At 47.8% G+C, this 15,654-nt stretch overlaps 1 protein-coding gene across 5 annotated transcripts in view; it reads left to right on the plus strand.

Moving 5' to 3' along the window:
* Tnfaip8 (tumor necrosis factor, alpha-induced protein 8) overlaps positions 1-15,654 on the plus strand; it is a 114,628-nt gene that overhangs the window by 48,571 nt on the left and 50,403 nt on the right. The window contains exons 1-2 of one of the 5 annotated variants that reach the window (XM_013507017.1): positions 6,739-6,974; positions 7,078-7,142. The exons of 3 other annotated variants lie outside the window; for them this stretch is intronic. In XM_013507017.1, the coding sequence (XP_013362471.1) occupies positions 7,130-7,142 (13 nt within the window). In that variant the 5' untranslated portion in view covers positions 6,739-6,974; positions 7,078-7,129. One more of the 5 variants, XM_013507021.1, reaches the window with a different exon arrangement.

Below are 15,654 nucleotides of genomic sequence, written 5' to 3' on the forward strand. Positions count from 1 at the left end.
TCTCATGCTCACCCTTGCCATAATCCCACCCCGTTCCCTTGCTCTGTGTCTGCCCACACTCCTCTGTCTCACTGGATGTATTCCTGGAAGTGGTTCCGCGGGCGTACAACATTTTATGCTTTTTATCTTTATTGCCACTTTGCCTTCCAGACATGTGTCCTGTTTTACATTCCTTTCATAGGACAGAAACTTCATCCCATATCCAACGTGGCCTGCGTCTTCAGATCTCTGCCTCTCACCTGCTTCTCACACTCAGCATTCTGTGCCCTTGGCCCGCTGAAACAGGGCGCGTTTGTTCAGCCCAGGTTGTCCTGCTGCCCTGATGGCTCTTCCTGTGGCTTTGGTGCCCACTTCCAGTGCCCACACTGCACACGGTGTGCCTCTATCTCCACTCCTTCTTCATGCTTACCCATGCTTATCCCAAAAGACTTTATTTTTTTCATGGGTTTACTTATCTGCCACCTCTTTCCCACACCGAATGTCAGTTTTGTAGGACAGCTGTTCTCTTGTATTTCACTCTCCTCCAAGTCTGCAGTGTCTTAAGTCAGTGCCCAGCATTCAGTGTGCGCTGAGTGCATTCAGGTGGAATCTTGTTGAGGGAATGAAGAACTCTGGATGTCTTCTGGGAATGTGCAGTGTAAGGACTGGTGAGGCGTGTGTAGCGAGTTCTGTCCATTGGAGCAACACAGGGTACGTGCATAAGGGAGTGGGCAGGAGGCACAGGGAGGTGGAGGAGTGGGCTTGGTGACTGGCTTCATGGGTCTTGAAAGACCTTGTCTGTGCTGAGCCTTGGGGGATCAGCTGTATTCTGCAGCTGGTGATGTTGGAAAGGACCTGAGAAGCCAAAGCAGGTGAGCAGAGGCCTGGAGATGGAGTGGTGGTGGTCAGGGCTGAGGAGTGCCTTAACTCCTGTGCTTGCAGTTAGGACTCAGATCCCTGAACAGCAAGGGAGCATCGCATACTCTCTCGTCAGAAAGTGCAATGGTTAAGTGAAGATTCGGAGCAATTTTTAAACTCAGTTCTAGGCCCAGCTAGTGATACAAGGTGAGAGAGCTGTGCTTAGGGAAGATGCACCCTGCAGTTAGTTCGGTAAAAGGAGCCATAGCTTGCTCTCGGAGGATGGGATGATGGAGCAGAAGGAACATTTTGGAGACAGGGCGGCCTCAGAACTTGGTGGCTGTCAAGGAGAGGGCACCTGTGGGGGCAGTGGACATTTTCAAAGGAAACCATCCTGTAAGCCCTCTTTTGTCCGAAGGGCCATGGGCCATCAGAAGATAGAGCGAGGAAGCTGGAAATACGTGGCCCTGGCAGAAGTCTCAGAGGGCCCACAGCCCTGTTACCTGTAAGCGTAGGACTCCATCTATGAATGGAAAATGGGGCTCCCTTTTACAGGGGTTGCCATGTAGCTGGAAGGAATTTGTTTGGTGTCAGCCTTGTCATGGGGTACACCTGTTCTGTTGTTAGGCTGAGGGGAGGGTGGAGGACCTAGTCAACTGTAGTGCAAGGGCATGTGGTCCCTGGGTACAAATAAGATTAAAGCCAGAACATTCGCCTCCCCCTGCAAGTGTTTAAAACTGATGTGTGTTTTTCTTGGGAGCAGGCACTCAGAAAGAAATCTGGCCCAAGCTATGTTGAGATTGCTGATTGCTCTCTGAGGTGAAAAGTTCCTGAAATTTTTTTAAATGTAAGTTTGAAAATAGCCACGTGGGTGAAGCGACATAATGACAGAGGCCTCTGAGCTGTAGTGAGGGACTGGGGATGGAGGCGCTTTGCTGGCAGTCTTGAGTGTTGTACCCTTCGGAAACCGTCTTCTGTGCCTTAAGAGCAAAGGCTCAGCGAACCCAAATGGAAGTGAACACAGGAGACGCACAGACACGGAGAGCGCGGAGCATGGTGTGTGAGTGCCTGCCCGATCCCGAGAGGACTCGGTGATGCCCAAGTGCAGGAGGGGTGGTAGCCAGAGCTTGAAACAGGGAGAAGCAGTCGCAGGGTGGCAGCAGAGAGAGCCTGGGAAGTGGATGGGTTTCAGCTGGGGCAGTGTCTTGTGCTGCCTTATTAACTAGAAATTCAAGAAACCTTACAGAGGAATTTATTCCACAGTGGATAGTTTTCCTTGGCCAGTTTAGAGTTTAATTAGCTTAGTATTTTTTTTAACTAGAGATCATGTTCCGTTTTATGTGAAGGTTCGCAGTGGAAGAGTGCTGTAAAACATCAGGACTGTTTATGTTAAGTTTGGCGCAGAATAAGCCACAGTCCAGTGCCGCGTCCTTACTGCAGCCCGCATTGGTGTTTCCTTGCTTTCGGAGTGCTGATGCCATGTTTTCACGGGACGGCACGTGCGAAGAGGTCCGATAGGACTTGGGACCTTGGGTCTCAGTGCTGGCCCGAGTCAGGGGAGCCGCCCTCGCTGTAGCTGCCCTGCCCACCGTCAGCCACGCTGAGCTTGGGGTAGGGCTCTCCGCCTCCTCTGCTGCCTGGGGTTCTTGGCTCGTGAAATGAGGTTAGATGTTATCTGAGGTCTTGCACTGCTGCAATTACGTGATTCTAAAGAGAAACAACCTTTTTTAAGAGTAAACTTTTTATGAAATTTCCGCTTGAAACATAAAAATGCGTACTACATGACAGAAAGGCCAGCTTTCCTACACTTTGCAGCTGCTCAGGTGGGAGACGCAGAGTGGCACTGCTGTGCTGAAAGACAGGAAGTCTCACCCAGCCTGCGTCTTGCGCCCGTGTGCCTCCCCCCGCAGCAGCACTTGCTCGCAGCTTGGCTCACACACTACTTGGCCTTGGAAGGTGGCTTGCCAGATGTTCTTGTTATTTTTTCGCCCTACCCTCTCTTTGTGCTTTTTGTCTGGTGAACCAGGGACACGTTCATGGTGTGGTATGAGGAAAAAAGAGCCAACTGATTTGGGGTGAGACATACCTAGGTTCATATTCCAGTTGAATAAATACAGTAATCTTGAGCACTCAGCTCAGGTTTGTACCTAATTTGGGATAATGGTGCCCACTGCCAGGGTTCCAGCACGGACTGAGGGAAGCACAGAGAATTCAGGCATCGTGCTCCCTGCGGGACCTTTGGCAGGTTCTCAGCAGGAGGATCATCCAGCTTCATCAAGCACGAGCCTGGTGCTCCTTTGCAGGGACAGCGCCTTCCTTGGGGACAGAGGGAGTTTGTCTGCTGTATCTGGCGGAACATCAGGAAAATGCTTCCGAGCACATTGCCAGTCACAGGTACTGAGCCCTGGAGTTCCCACCCAGCTTCCCTCTGCCAGCGAGGGAGGGAGTCCCTCCCTCCTTGAAGAAGAGGAGAGAGACCAAGAGGGCTAAGCTGGTTAGACAAGGACCCCTGCTTGTAGCTATGATGTGACACAGTTGGCCTGGCTGGGACCCAGTTGTAAGAGAAAGGTCCAGAGAAGACTAATGGTAATAAAGGAGGGTTGAACAGAAAGACATAAAAGAAAATAATCTTGGAAGTCACAGTGTGGCACACTACAGATTAGGAAGCATTTTGGGAATGCCAGGCCATAAAGGTCGAGGTGTTTTGTAAATATTTTCATTTCTATGTGAGGCTACGGCATCAGATGAAATAAACAAACATATCTTTTTCATGCAAGCACAAATTTCATCACTCTTGGGGTGATGTTGAATGCTTTGCTGAGAAGGATGTGGGTAGGCTGTAAAGGAAATATTTCTCTTGGGGTGTGTAATAAGCAGTTGATGAAATGAGGCCAGCAAGAGAGTGTGTGTCTGGAGATGGTTCTGGGAGGGTGTGGGTAGGCCTCATGGCATCTCATCCCAGCCCTGCCTCATCTTGCTGGGCCCTGTTGAGTATGCTCCCTAACTACCTTTGTGCTGTGCCCCAGTTGGTAGAAACTGGGATTGCCACCCGCTTCCCCTGGGTGTAGGAGAATGCCAAGATTTCAATGGTGGTGCCTTGCTCTGAGATGCTAGATAACCTAATATGCACACATATAGGAGAGGAGGATTTGCTTTTCTAATGGCCACTGCTTTCTAATGTGATTACAGAGAGATAGAAACACCTGATAAGCTGGCCCTAGACCTCCCTAGCCAGGGCTTGCTTAATAAAATTACTGTGAAGCTCTGGAGCACCTCTCAGCTGCAGTCTCAAGCATACTCCCTGGATAAGGGTGCTAAGCAGCCCTGAGCTTCCAGTGCAGAGTGGTGATCACCAAAAAAGGACAGAGTCACTTTGGTCTCAGCATAAACTGCCTGAGGCAAGCCAAGTCTGGGCAGATCCTTCAGCTGCGGGGCTACCAGAGGTTTCCGGAGCTGGAAGTCCCGGATGCCTGTGTATTCTGCTGCCCTGGGGGAAATCTCACAGTCTTTGATCCCCAAATCTACCTAGAGTGTCTTAGTGTGCAGTTCTGGGAAGGGTTGGAAGAGCTATATTCATACCTACAAAGCCAATTGAAGGCATGAGATTATGGTTTTTACATAAAGTTATTTGGTGAGGTTAAACTGTTTCACAAATACAGTAGTTTCTTTTTTTTTTTTTTTTGGGTTTTTGGTTTTTCTCTGGTACCAGGAACCGAACTCACGACCTTGCGCTTGCCAGGCAGGCGCTTTTGCCACTGAGCTAAATCCCCAGGCCCAATACAGTAGTTTCTTGAGAGTCTCCTTGCTCTTTAGCCTTGTCTGTTGCTCTTTTTTTTTTTTAACCAGAGTAGGATAGTAGAATGAGCAGAACATTCTCATTTCAAGTGCTGAGACTGCTTTAAACAGCAGAGAGATCAAATGGATCTGAGTGTGAATGACCTCACCATTCTGATCTCAGGTGAGAGGAGTGGCTCAAGACAACCCCTGCAGCCAGGTGTAGTGGCATGATATACCTGCGGTCCCAGCTACTCAGGAGACCAAAGCAGGAGGGTCACAAGGTCGAGGTCAGCCTGGGCAACTTAGTGAGACCCTATCTCAAAATAAAAATTTTAAAGGGGGCGTGGCTACAAGTGGAGTACAGTGTTAGTGTTTGTGTAGCGTCCCGATGTCCCTGGGTTAAATCCTAGCAGTACCAAGAAGGGAGGTGGGGGGAGCAGGGGGGAGGAGAATGTGAGAATTCTCATCCAGAGGCCTTTTACCCGCGCAGTTTCGGAGGACTCTCTGACAGCAGCAGCATCTGCTGGTTGTGAAGGTACGTGTAATGCCTGGGGTTGTAGTGCTCCAGCTTTCTCTGCCCTTGCTGTAGCTTTCTCTGACTCTGGGGCTTTCCTGCTTCCTCCCTCCTTGGGCCTGGAACATGTATGAGGTCTCTGCCCCTCAGTTGGCTGGAGTATTTGCTGTGGTGTTGTAGGATTCTTCCTCTGTCCTCCCTGAGTACAGCCTCTTGGTGGTGCTGTCTTCACCCAGCAGCAGTAAGCTGGTCCTCACGTAGCCATGCAGCTAAGATTGAGTGAGACCCAGCTATAGGGAAATGTGAGATGTGCTCCTCTGGTTAGATACAATATTTGTGCCCTGTGTTAAACTATCCTTGAAATCGTCAGTGAATCAAGGTGTGAAAAATCCTTAGAAGTTAGAATCCTGCATTTTGAGGAGGAGATTTTCTTCACACCTTTGACCATGGGTTTCCTAACAAAGTTTTCATAATCTTAAGGACCAGTCAGAATTTGAAGAGATCATGCTGTCATGAACACAAAGGATAACATCTTTTAAGGCATGAACTTCATGCTTCTTTACACTGTTGTGAATTACTCACAGGATAGTGTAGGCTAAAGAAAAGAAGAAATGGACAGATGCTTGTGAATTGATGGTTTGGTATCTCTCTTAGCCTCCTCCCCCAAGGAGTAATGGGCATTGATTTCACTCAGGGCAGGCGTGGTGCTTGAGAACTCACTGCATTCAGCAGTACATTATTTGCTTTGTGTGGTTCTCTGTAAACCTTGGTAACAATTCTATGATGTAAACGATCTGTTCTCACTTTACAGAAGTGCAGAATTGCTCAGGAAGGTTAAATAACTTGCGAATCTACCAAAGCAGAAAGTGGCTTAAGTGGAATTTGAACCAGGTATAACAGACTTCCGGAGCTTGTCCATCAGCGTCTCTAAGAGCATCCTTTTTGCTGGGGTCCTGGGAGGTGGAAGGCAGGAGTGTTACTACTACAGAGGAGGAAGTAAAATAAGATAGGTATACAGCCAAAGACAGTAGAAGGGCAACTGTGGTAAGTACGAGAAAATGTTACCAAGAAAATTCAAATGCCGTATTGTGAGGGTTAAAGGAAGAAGACTAGGTGATATATTTAAAGCCAGAGGAAAAAGCTTCATCGAGGTGGTACACATGTAGTGGGGTTGTAGAATGGGCAGAATCCACCTTGTGTTGGATAAGGGCACATGCCCCGGTGAATAAATAAGGTCCTAAAGAAACTATTAGACTATACATGAAGGTAGGTGGATTGTATACATGTGCATATTGTGCATGCCTGGATACACTTATAGTGACATTCTTTAAATTCTTAAGTTCTCTTCAAAAGCAGAATGCTAATGAATTTACCTAGCAGCTGTGTCCAAGTTATGATCCCTAGTTTTCCTGAGAACAAGAAAACCTGTAAGCAATACTTACTAACTTGCTATTAATAGACATTCATGTTTATACTGGCCAGGTAGGAATGAGGTGTTTTTGGTTTTTTTTGCCCAGGCATTCGTGGGTGGGGCTACTCCTTTTTTTTTTCCCCTTTAAGTATCTGAGTTTTTTCCTAGCGTGTTGAAACATTAAGCTTCTGCTTGATTGTGAAAATAGCTCCTGTCTGCCTACCGCAGAAAACCCCGTGTTTCTGGGTAGCTATAGTTTGCAGGTAGCAAGTACGGGCAGCCACCAGTCCGTACCCACTGTGAACACAGAGACATCTCTAGGCTCCCAGTTAAAAGCTCCATAGTGCATTCCACTGCAGGTGATGAAACCCAGAATAACAAGAAAGACAACTCTTAAAGTAACTTGTTGACCAGTGTCTCCTTTGCATGTGTTCGGTGAGCTTCTGCTTGGTTTTTCAAAAGGAGGGGATGCATAATTTTGAATTATTTTGGAGGAAGACTCTCTCTTCCTGAAGCTGTGGCTGTGCCTGTCCCTCAGGTCTGTGTGAGCGCCAGGACCCTGTGAAGTGCTGGTTCTGAGTGTCGGGGAAATGCTGAAAATAGGTGAGTTAGTACTGCTCTCAGTCAGTCTCTGACGCCCTGTCCGCCGATGTCTTTGTTGAAATTGTGTGGTGTTCAGGTGAGTAATATGGTGCTGCTGTCTATGATGGAATAGAGTTCGGTCTCAGTTTAAGACAGGTTGTGTTCACAGAATCACTACTTCCTTTGTGCTGTGGCTCTGGCTTTGGGGATCCAGTGTTAAGCTGAGGAAGGGATGTATATTGTGGGTGAGAAAATGGCACCTGAAGTTTTGCATATAGACAGTTTCATTTTAAAGTGTATGAAGAATGGGAATGTTTTAGAAATGGTACTCTGAAAAGATTGAGTAGCTTTTTTACCTCAAATTTCTTTTTTATGTTTTTCATACATTTATTAACTATAGGATGCCCTGGTTCTCAGTGGTCTAGTTGCGGCAATGGCCTCAAGAGGTGCCCTGAAACACTAGGGAGTTCATTTCTGTTCTCCCCGTGGGTAATTGTCAGAACACTGCTGTTGCCATTTTCTGTAACACCCTGAAAGCAGTTTTACTTTGATATTTTTGTACTGCATTTTTAAAAGAGTATCACAGGCTTGTTCTGAGGTATACTAATGCTACAAGTAGTGTTAAATTTATTTTTAAGGTAATTTTAAAATGTTATCAAACATTGGAATAAAGAGAGCTTTCTAAGCAACCACTAAACATATATTGGCATTTGCTCACTTTTGTTCAAGTCCGTGCATAATATTTGCTTCAGTTTTTCTAAAATTTTTCTGTTCAGAAAGCTTTCTGAGGCTTAAACTGGCTACTAGGGAGAGAAAGGGAAATCGGAAGACATAGGTGGTGTTGACATATCTAGTCTCTTGGCTCATTATTAAATCTTTGGCAGCCCAAACTATTTTGTAGAGTCATGGAATTCTTCTTTTGGAAGGAATGTGGCCACCTGCACATCATTTATATTAAATAAATATTTGTCTACCCGATGCTCTGAGCTGTGTGTGTGATTCTCTGCCTACACACAGTCTGCCCACTGTGCTAACATGACGTGTGTCTGTGAGTGTACGCCGTAGTGTAGACACAGATGGAGTCAGGGCAGACTTGCTGGGGAAGGTTTTGTGAAGTGGATTTGGGGTAGAGTGTTCAAGGGGAGGGAAAGTAATAAACTCTGGCAGAAAGAAGTGTACATGGAAGCTGCCAAGGCTGGCGTGATTAAGTCATGTGCATTCATGGATAAGCACAAACCATGGAGAGCAGGTTGTAAAGTTGTAGCTGAAAATAGGCTAAAACAGAAGAGGGGCAGGGGAGAAGAGGGCCACGCTGAGAACAGTGGGTGGGATGAGGGGTAGGAGCTTCTCCAGTGTTGCTAGTAAAGCTCCCTCAACATCTGGCCCATGGTGCCATCTAGTGGAACCTGAGGGGGCCACGCTCTTCTCCCTTCCCGATGAATGGCAGTGTGAGATTTTGGTAAAAGGGAAACTTGCTTCTTCTTCCTGCAGGATTTTACATGAAGAGTCAGAGGAGGTGAATGTAGCTGTGCCTCCTCTGTGCGATGTTATGCCCAGGGCACCCCCTTGAGCAGTTCTGCAGCAGAGTGAAAGCTTCCACACAGGCCTGGGCCCATTGTGTTTTCCTGGGGCTGGCTGGTCTGGTTCATTTAGTTGTAGAGTCCTTCCTCGGGGCAGATGGAGACTCTGACTGGACTCCGAAGCCCACATGCTGCCTGCACTCCCGCCCTTCCTCCCGTCTTCTGTGTGTGTCTATTCTGCAAACACTCAATTCCGCCAGGTGGCAGGGACTCCTAAAGGCACTGGGATGTAGCACTGAACAAAGAAACACAATTCCCTCTGCCTGGGGAACTGAAACAGAATTTCCTCTTCTTCAGGGGAGATTTACTGAGGATCAAACCCAGGGGTGCTGTACCACTGAGCTCCACCCCTAGCCTTTCTCTTATTATTTTTAAAATTTTGAGACAAGGTCTTGCTAAAATGCCCAGACTGGGATCAAACTTGTCATACTCCTGCTTCAGCCTCCCAGAGTGCCAGGATTATGGGCATGCACCATCATTCTAAGCTGAAAAAGAAAAAAAAAATTTTTTTGGTACCAGGAATCAAACTCACAACCTTGCGCTTGCCAGGCAGGAGCTGTGCTGCTGAGCTGTGTCCCTGGCCCAGAAGAAAAATTTTAGAGAAAGAGGGGTTTCTGTGTGTGTCTCGAGGTGATGAGGTAATGGTAGTGGCAATCGTGACTGAGTCATCACTGATGATACGATATTACACTCACCTGAGAGGTATGAGGAAGCCGACCAGGGGTGTCCTAGGGCAGGATGTTCCAGTCCTTGGGCCAGCAGCTCCGAAAGCACTGTAGTTGGGATGGCCTGATACATTCCAGAAGCAGCAGTGACCCTGGTGTGTGGAGAGATGAGGCCAAGAGGGAGTGGGGTCCAGATTAGATGAAGCCATGTGGACGGTTGCATGATAGATTGTCATGGGCATCAGATGAAACACCATTTGATCTAGGAGTCTGATTTCATTTTACAAATGAATCTTAGACCATACAAATCAAGTCATGCATCCGTGGTCATCCAGCCTCCTCAAGCCAGAGCTGGAAGGAAAATCTGCCTCCACTCCCACACTCTTCCCAGTGGCCACCCAATGCATGGGGAGGTGTGGTCACAGACAGACACAGACTCCCCAGTGCTCTTGTGCTCTGAGAGGAAGCAGAGTACTGTTGGCACCAGCGGTGTGGCTCATCTGAGTTGTTGCCTTCATGTGTCTCCCCACCAGCAGAGGCCTAGCACACAGGACCGGACCTTTCATTCCAGAGGCATTTAGTGCCAAGTATTGCCTCCTTTCGTTTTGGTGTGAAGATAAATTCCAAGGGTGTTCCCAGGAGTGTGCTATTTATTGGACCAAGAACCTGCTGTCTCATGAAGGAAGACTGCCCTAGTCCTTGTCTGCATTCGCATGTAAGTTATTGGATATACAGCGTAGTTTTTTTTTTCTTTTTCTTTTTTTTTCCCCGGTACCAGGAATCGAACTCACGACCTTGCACTTGTCAAGCACGCGCTGTGCCCCTGAGCTAAATCCCCAGCCCCTTATGCAGCATAGTTAACAGATGAAATTCCATAGTCCTAAGGGGTTTGATCACAGTTTCTTGTATGACTCCCTTACCATGAAAGATTGCACCCTCAGTATTGTTCAAAATTAATTTGCAAACAATTTCCAGTTGAGGAGGAAAGGTGAACCTATTGTCACAAACTAGCTTAGTGTAGATAAATTTTATGAGTATTCTTTGTCCTCTTACTGTTCTTTTTTGGGGGGCGGGGCTTAAACCCAGGGATGCTATACCACTGAGCTGTATTCCTGGTTCTTTTTAGTTTTTGTATAGAGACAGGATCTCACCGAGTTGCGCAGGTCAGACTCACCTTGCAGTCTTCCTGCCTCAGCCTCCCTCAGGGCTAGGATGACAGGTATATGCTGCTGTTCCTGGCTTCTTACTTATTTTGAACCAGCTGGAGCATTTTCCCCTTCTGTCTCCTGTAGATCCTATCACCTCTGTCCTCTGGACACAGCTCAGGTTCTCTAGTATCCCTCTGTGATGAAGGTCAGACCAGCGCTGAGTATAGAAGAAAATGACTTTCAGCTGTCACCCGAATTGTCTCCTTTCATTTAATCGTTCCACGCCCTGTCCCCAGTCCAGAGGGACATAAAGTGTATGCGTCTTGCAGAGCAAATTCGTCCTGCACTCCTGTGCTGCTCTGTCCTTCCTCTTAAAGTGAGACTGACATCGTCTTCACACACTGTGCTCACATTTGTTGGTGCCCCCCCTCACTTCTGCCATCCACTTAAATCATTAAGGTGCAAGTCAATTTGTATCCTTTGGAATCAGTTTTTTCAAATTTGTTTGGCTACCAATGGACCAGCAGGTACAGATGTCTGTTGTCTTTCGGTTTGTACTTTTTAGGAGAGTAGCACTTGCAGGGAAGCTCCGAGCTGGGTCTAGTGAGAACATAAGCACAAGCACTTGCTGGGGGAAATTCCATAATCACAGCTCCTAGGACAGTGAGAGAACAGAAACAAAACGTTTGCATGGCGCTGCCCTGAACAGCCGGCCACACGAGAACTTGACAAGAAACATTTCTGCAGTTCTAGCTTCGTGTCTGAGGAGCACTGCAAGGGTTTGCTGCAGTGAGGCTTTTAAACGAGTCTCCACAGACTCTGATTAAAGTGACTCGCCTGCCTCCGGGGCTCTGTGTTCAGTTGCACACTGCAGCGTGGAAATACCCCAGTGTAGTCATGGGCTGCTCTGTGCTCGCTCACAGCAGCCCCAAATGGACACAGAGCACTTTCTAAGGTAGAAGTCTGCCTGGAACTTAACACACCAGTGCTTTTCAGTTTTCCCTGCCCCTTCTCCTGCTAAGCACTTAATAACAGTTCTTTCCCTGGCCACCTCACACTCAAGCTCCTTCCATCCTGTTCCTTCAGCTTCTGGGAGAGTCACTGCCAGACCCAGCCTTGCTTCTCACTTCATACTCCTGACTGGAATAGGAGCTCAAGCACACTTTGCAAGCACCCTGTCCTATCCTACCCTACCTTGACCTTCCCACCTCCTGCCGGGGAAGCAGTCATCCCAAACATGACGAAAATATTTCCCGCAGAGTGCATCAGAGGTACCTTAGGAGCAGTGGGCTGCCCCGCGCTGTGACAAGGAGGGACCCTCGTCCTGAGCTCGGCCTTGCCACCTCCTCTGAGGGTTCACAGTCACCTCCCCTGCCCCGCCTGGGGTGGGGCTCCACTGCGGGCATCCCTGCTGGAGAAGGGGCTTCCCAGACTGTGACCCGGACCTTGTTAGATGGGAAGCCGGAAGAAACAGGCTGAAGCTGGTCAGCTGCGCGCCTCTGGGTTCCTTCCCCCACTACCCTTTGTGTTGGGAAAGTGGAAAAGCTGACAGCAAGATTAGAAGCCTTAGGCACTGCTTCTCTTTGCTGCCCCAAATGCCACATCAGTGACTGCTCTTGCTATACAAGAAAGGGAAAGCCCAGTGCAGAGCAGCCCATAGGCAAGAGAGCTTTTTATTAGCTCACGAGTGAGGCCTGACTTAGCAGGTAAGTGGTGTCAAGAACCCGTTTCCTCCCCAGCCTGCTTTGTGTGGCCCAGTGTCATCCTGAGCTGGCTCCTCATGTTCAGGAGCTCAGGCAACAGGAGTGAGAGGTCTTTTCCAGAAGCCCCTACCAAATCTCTGATGTCGCAAAGACCAGTGTCTTCCCTGTGGCACCTGTTACGGTGATTGGCTTAGGCTTGGATTATCCAGACCAGTTACTGTATGGGCCAGCATTCTGGTATTATTCCAAATAAATTAAAATGGCTAGGGCAGCTCCCCAGAAAGGGACAGATAGAAGTGATGCTGACTCCGCCGTGATTTCTAACACATAGGCTTCCTCTTTTGGTGTTTTCTCACCAAGTTTCTTCTTCCTTGCTGACTGACCATGATGTGTATAATGAATGAGACCTTGTACATGAGATTGTCACCACCCAAGACACATTTCAGATGTAGTTAGGGAGAGCACTGACCCTGATTCCGTGATGCACAGCAGCACTGTAGATCACAGAGGGAAATTTTAAGTCAGTAACACATCGTCAAGCTCCCTTAGATCTGTCTGGTGAGCATTAAACAGAAGTTAGAAAAATTAATTACACATCTTCAGCCTATTGTGATTATATGTCACCATTAAACACTGAAACCCAGTATAATTTTTCTTTACAAACTATAAAAAGGCTACATATTCCTGCAGAGTTGTCTGATGTGTTAAAGATATGATCTCAATCACTGTATTTGACTAGTTACCTTACCTGAAATAAGTGGGCTGTCAATAATGCAAAGCTTTTCAACCTTCACAGAAATAAATAAAACAGGATGAGCAGGCCTAGAGAGGCTTACTTAATGTCCAGATGTGTGCTGCCAGAGCACCGTTCAGAGGGGGAGCAGGAGAGGAAAGGGCATAGTTATGCGGGGAAAACTGCTTTTGTGGTGAGTCTGTTGGAGCAGAAGAGGCGGCGGTTTATCCTGTAGATGAATCTGCATCTGCTGTATGAGTCCAAACTCCAGAGCTTGGTCTCCAGCCAGCCAGTGTTCCTGGCACACCTGTGAGAGAAATGTGTCTGTGGATGCCAGCCCAGCAAGGAACGTTCATTACCAGTGGGCTTTGACCCAAACCCCAGTGAGAACTAGAGTCAGCTGAGCCATCCTTTTAGACCCTAGACATCTAATCCAGGGGTGCGGGCCCAGATTCCAAGGGTGCTGAGGGCAGCTGTGCCCCAGGGCAAGGCTGTCTGCAGAGCGGAGGCCTAGGTTGTTGAGGCCACAGTCCCAGTCCCAGAGATTTAGTTCTGGCTCCTGGTAAGAAACTCATACATGGGCCTCTGAGTGTGCCATTTCAGCGTGCCGAGCCCATTTTCTCATTCGTGAACAGGTTTGGGGAATGAGGAAATTGAATGAGATGAAAGAGCCTTCTGAGTGTTAGCTTTCTGATTCTTGGGTCTTATGGCAGGTGTGGGGGGAAGAGGCATGAAGAACTGAGGGATTTAAGTCATCACGGTAGCCCATGCCAGTGGGTGGTGATGCTGTTTCTGTCTTGGGTGGCACAGATGTCTTAAATAGCTTGCACATGGCTTGAGTGGCTGAGTGTGGGGTATGAGCTGCTCCATGTCCCTCGGCTACCACAGACGTGGTGCTTCTGGGCACAGTTCACTGGACAGGGGTCATGTCCTTTGTCAGGCCAGAGGTGGGTACTGCTGCCTGGCTCCTGTGCCCAGACATCCAGCTGTCAAAGGTGGTGTGCCAGTCGTCTGCGTGAGGCCTCCTCAGGCAGTGGCTTGCAACAGGTTCTGTGTTAAAAAATGATTTCCCAACCCCAGTTCCACTTATGCAAGGACTGGCAAACCTGACTGGGGTTTCTGTGCTCTTGATCTGTTAGGAGTCTGATCAGAGAGCTGTTACACAAAAAGTTGCTTGTTTTGTTTTGAATGTAAGTCTATCTAAATGTTTGGTGCTATGCTCAAATGCCTACAGGAACCGGGAAAGTAGTAAGAAGGTGCAGTTAGTACTCTGATAATAAACAATTGGGAGTTGTGAGGTTTGTGGAACATTTAGAACTGGTCCCCTTCAAAGCCACTGAAGTTCAGATGAAAAACAAGATTTACCTGGCCAAAGAGAATGCCACCATGAGTTGGACCCGTCCTAAAGGTGACCAGTTTGTGATTCTTGTGCTATAAACCAATTGACTTCACAACTATCATTGCTGTTTGCTTGGTGTCACTGATACCGAAACAGTCTTCACCGTTTTATGGATTTGCAAGCCCTTCGTTGTTTCATTTTTATCATTGATTTCAGCTCTTACCTTAGATTAAAAGACTGGATATCCTGAGGGTAAGGGCGCACCATAATTTTCACTCACAAATTGGAGATACCTTAAAAGAAATCATCCTCATGAAAGTCATTTTTGGCTTTTGGAGGTTGAATCAGGTTAGAGAAGTGGAGATGAAAATTTCACCCAAAACAGTTCTGAGTATTTTACATCATTTAAAAACTGCATCATGAAGATAAGGAACTTAAAGCATTTGAAAGTGCCACTTCTGCTTTTTGCATTGACTCCTGAGTACAGTCCCGGCCTTCATCTCTCCTGGGTGTCGGCTGGGGTGGGGCTGGTGACCAGGGCAGCGCTGGGAGTGGACTGCTGTGCTCCTTCTCCTCCCACCCCACACTCCCCATTTCTGCTTCTCCACCCAGGCGGCCACTGCCCTCCCTCTGCTGGGGAGGAAGAGAGAAAGCAGCAAGTTCATTTTCTGTTCGGTGCTAGTCACTCACTGCCTTTCCTTCCAGGAGTGCTTGTATTTTAAAAGCAGATGGTGGAACAGAATATAGGACAGTTAACCCGAGGTGCAACCTCTCTGCTCAGAGTTCTTCCACTACTGCTGAGGACAATTTGGGGCTGGGAGCCTCGAGGGCACCTCAGAGGTCACAGCTTTGTTGTGTCCCCCACCTTCTGTCAGACCCACTGGACCAACATCAGCCCCAGAACACAGAGGGGGCTCTGAGTGTGCCCTTTTTATTTACGTTGTTCAACCTGCTGTCAGAATCCATGTAAGTTCCTGCAAAATATGTGCCTATAAGAGATTGGTTACATCAGCTTTACAGTGGCAGTTGTGGGAATTTAAAGCCATTCACCCACGCACTCTGCGGGTCACCTCTCAACTTTTTTTAGGGAGACTTCCTAAATGAACGTCCCACCAATGCTTTTTCTGCTTTCTTAGTGCTGGTTTATTCATCAGCCACTTGCAATTTGGCTTCTGGCTCTAGTTTTGTTACTAAATATTCTATCTCAAAGGAGCATGGTGGCTAGCTGCCCCTTATATGCACTGATCTGTTCTTCAGCCTTCCTTTCCCACTGCCGTTCTTGTCCTTGCAGATCTTTATGTATGCTGCTGCTCCTGCCTTCCTCCTTTCCTCACCTGCCTTTGCTGGCATGTCACTTGTTTCTGC

Source organism: Chinchilla lanigera, unplaced genomic scaffold (assembly GCF_000276665.1).
Source record: "Chinchilla lanigera isolate Chin_1 unplaced genomic scaffold, ChiLan1.0 scaffold00007, whole genome shotgun sequence".
Taxonomy (NCBI): domain Eukaryota; kingdom Metazoa; phylum Chordata; class Mammalia; order Rodentia; family Chinchillidae; genus Chinchilla; species Chinchilla lanigera.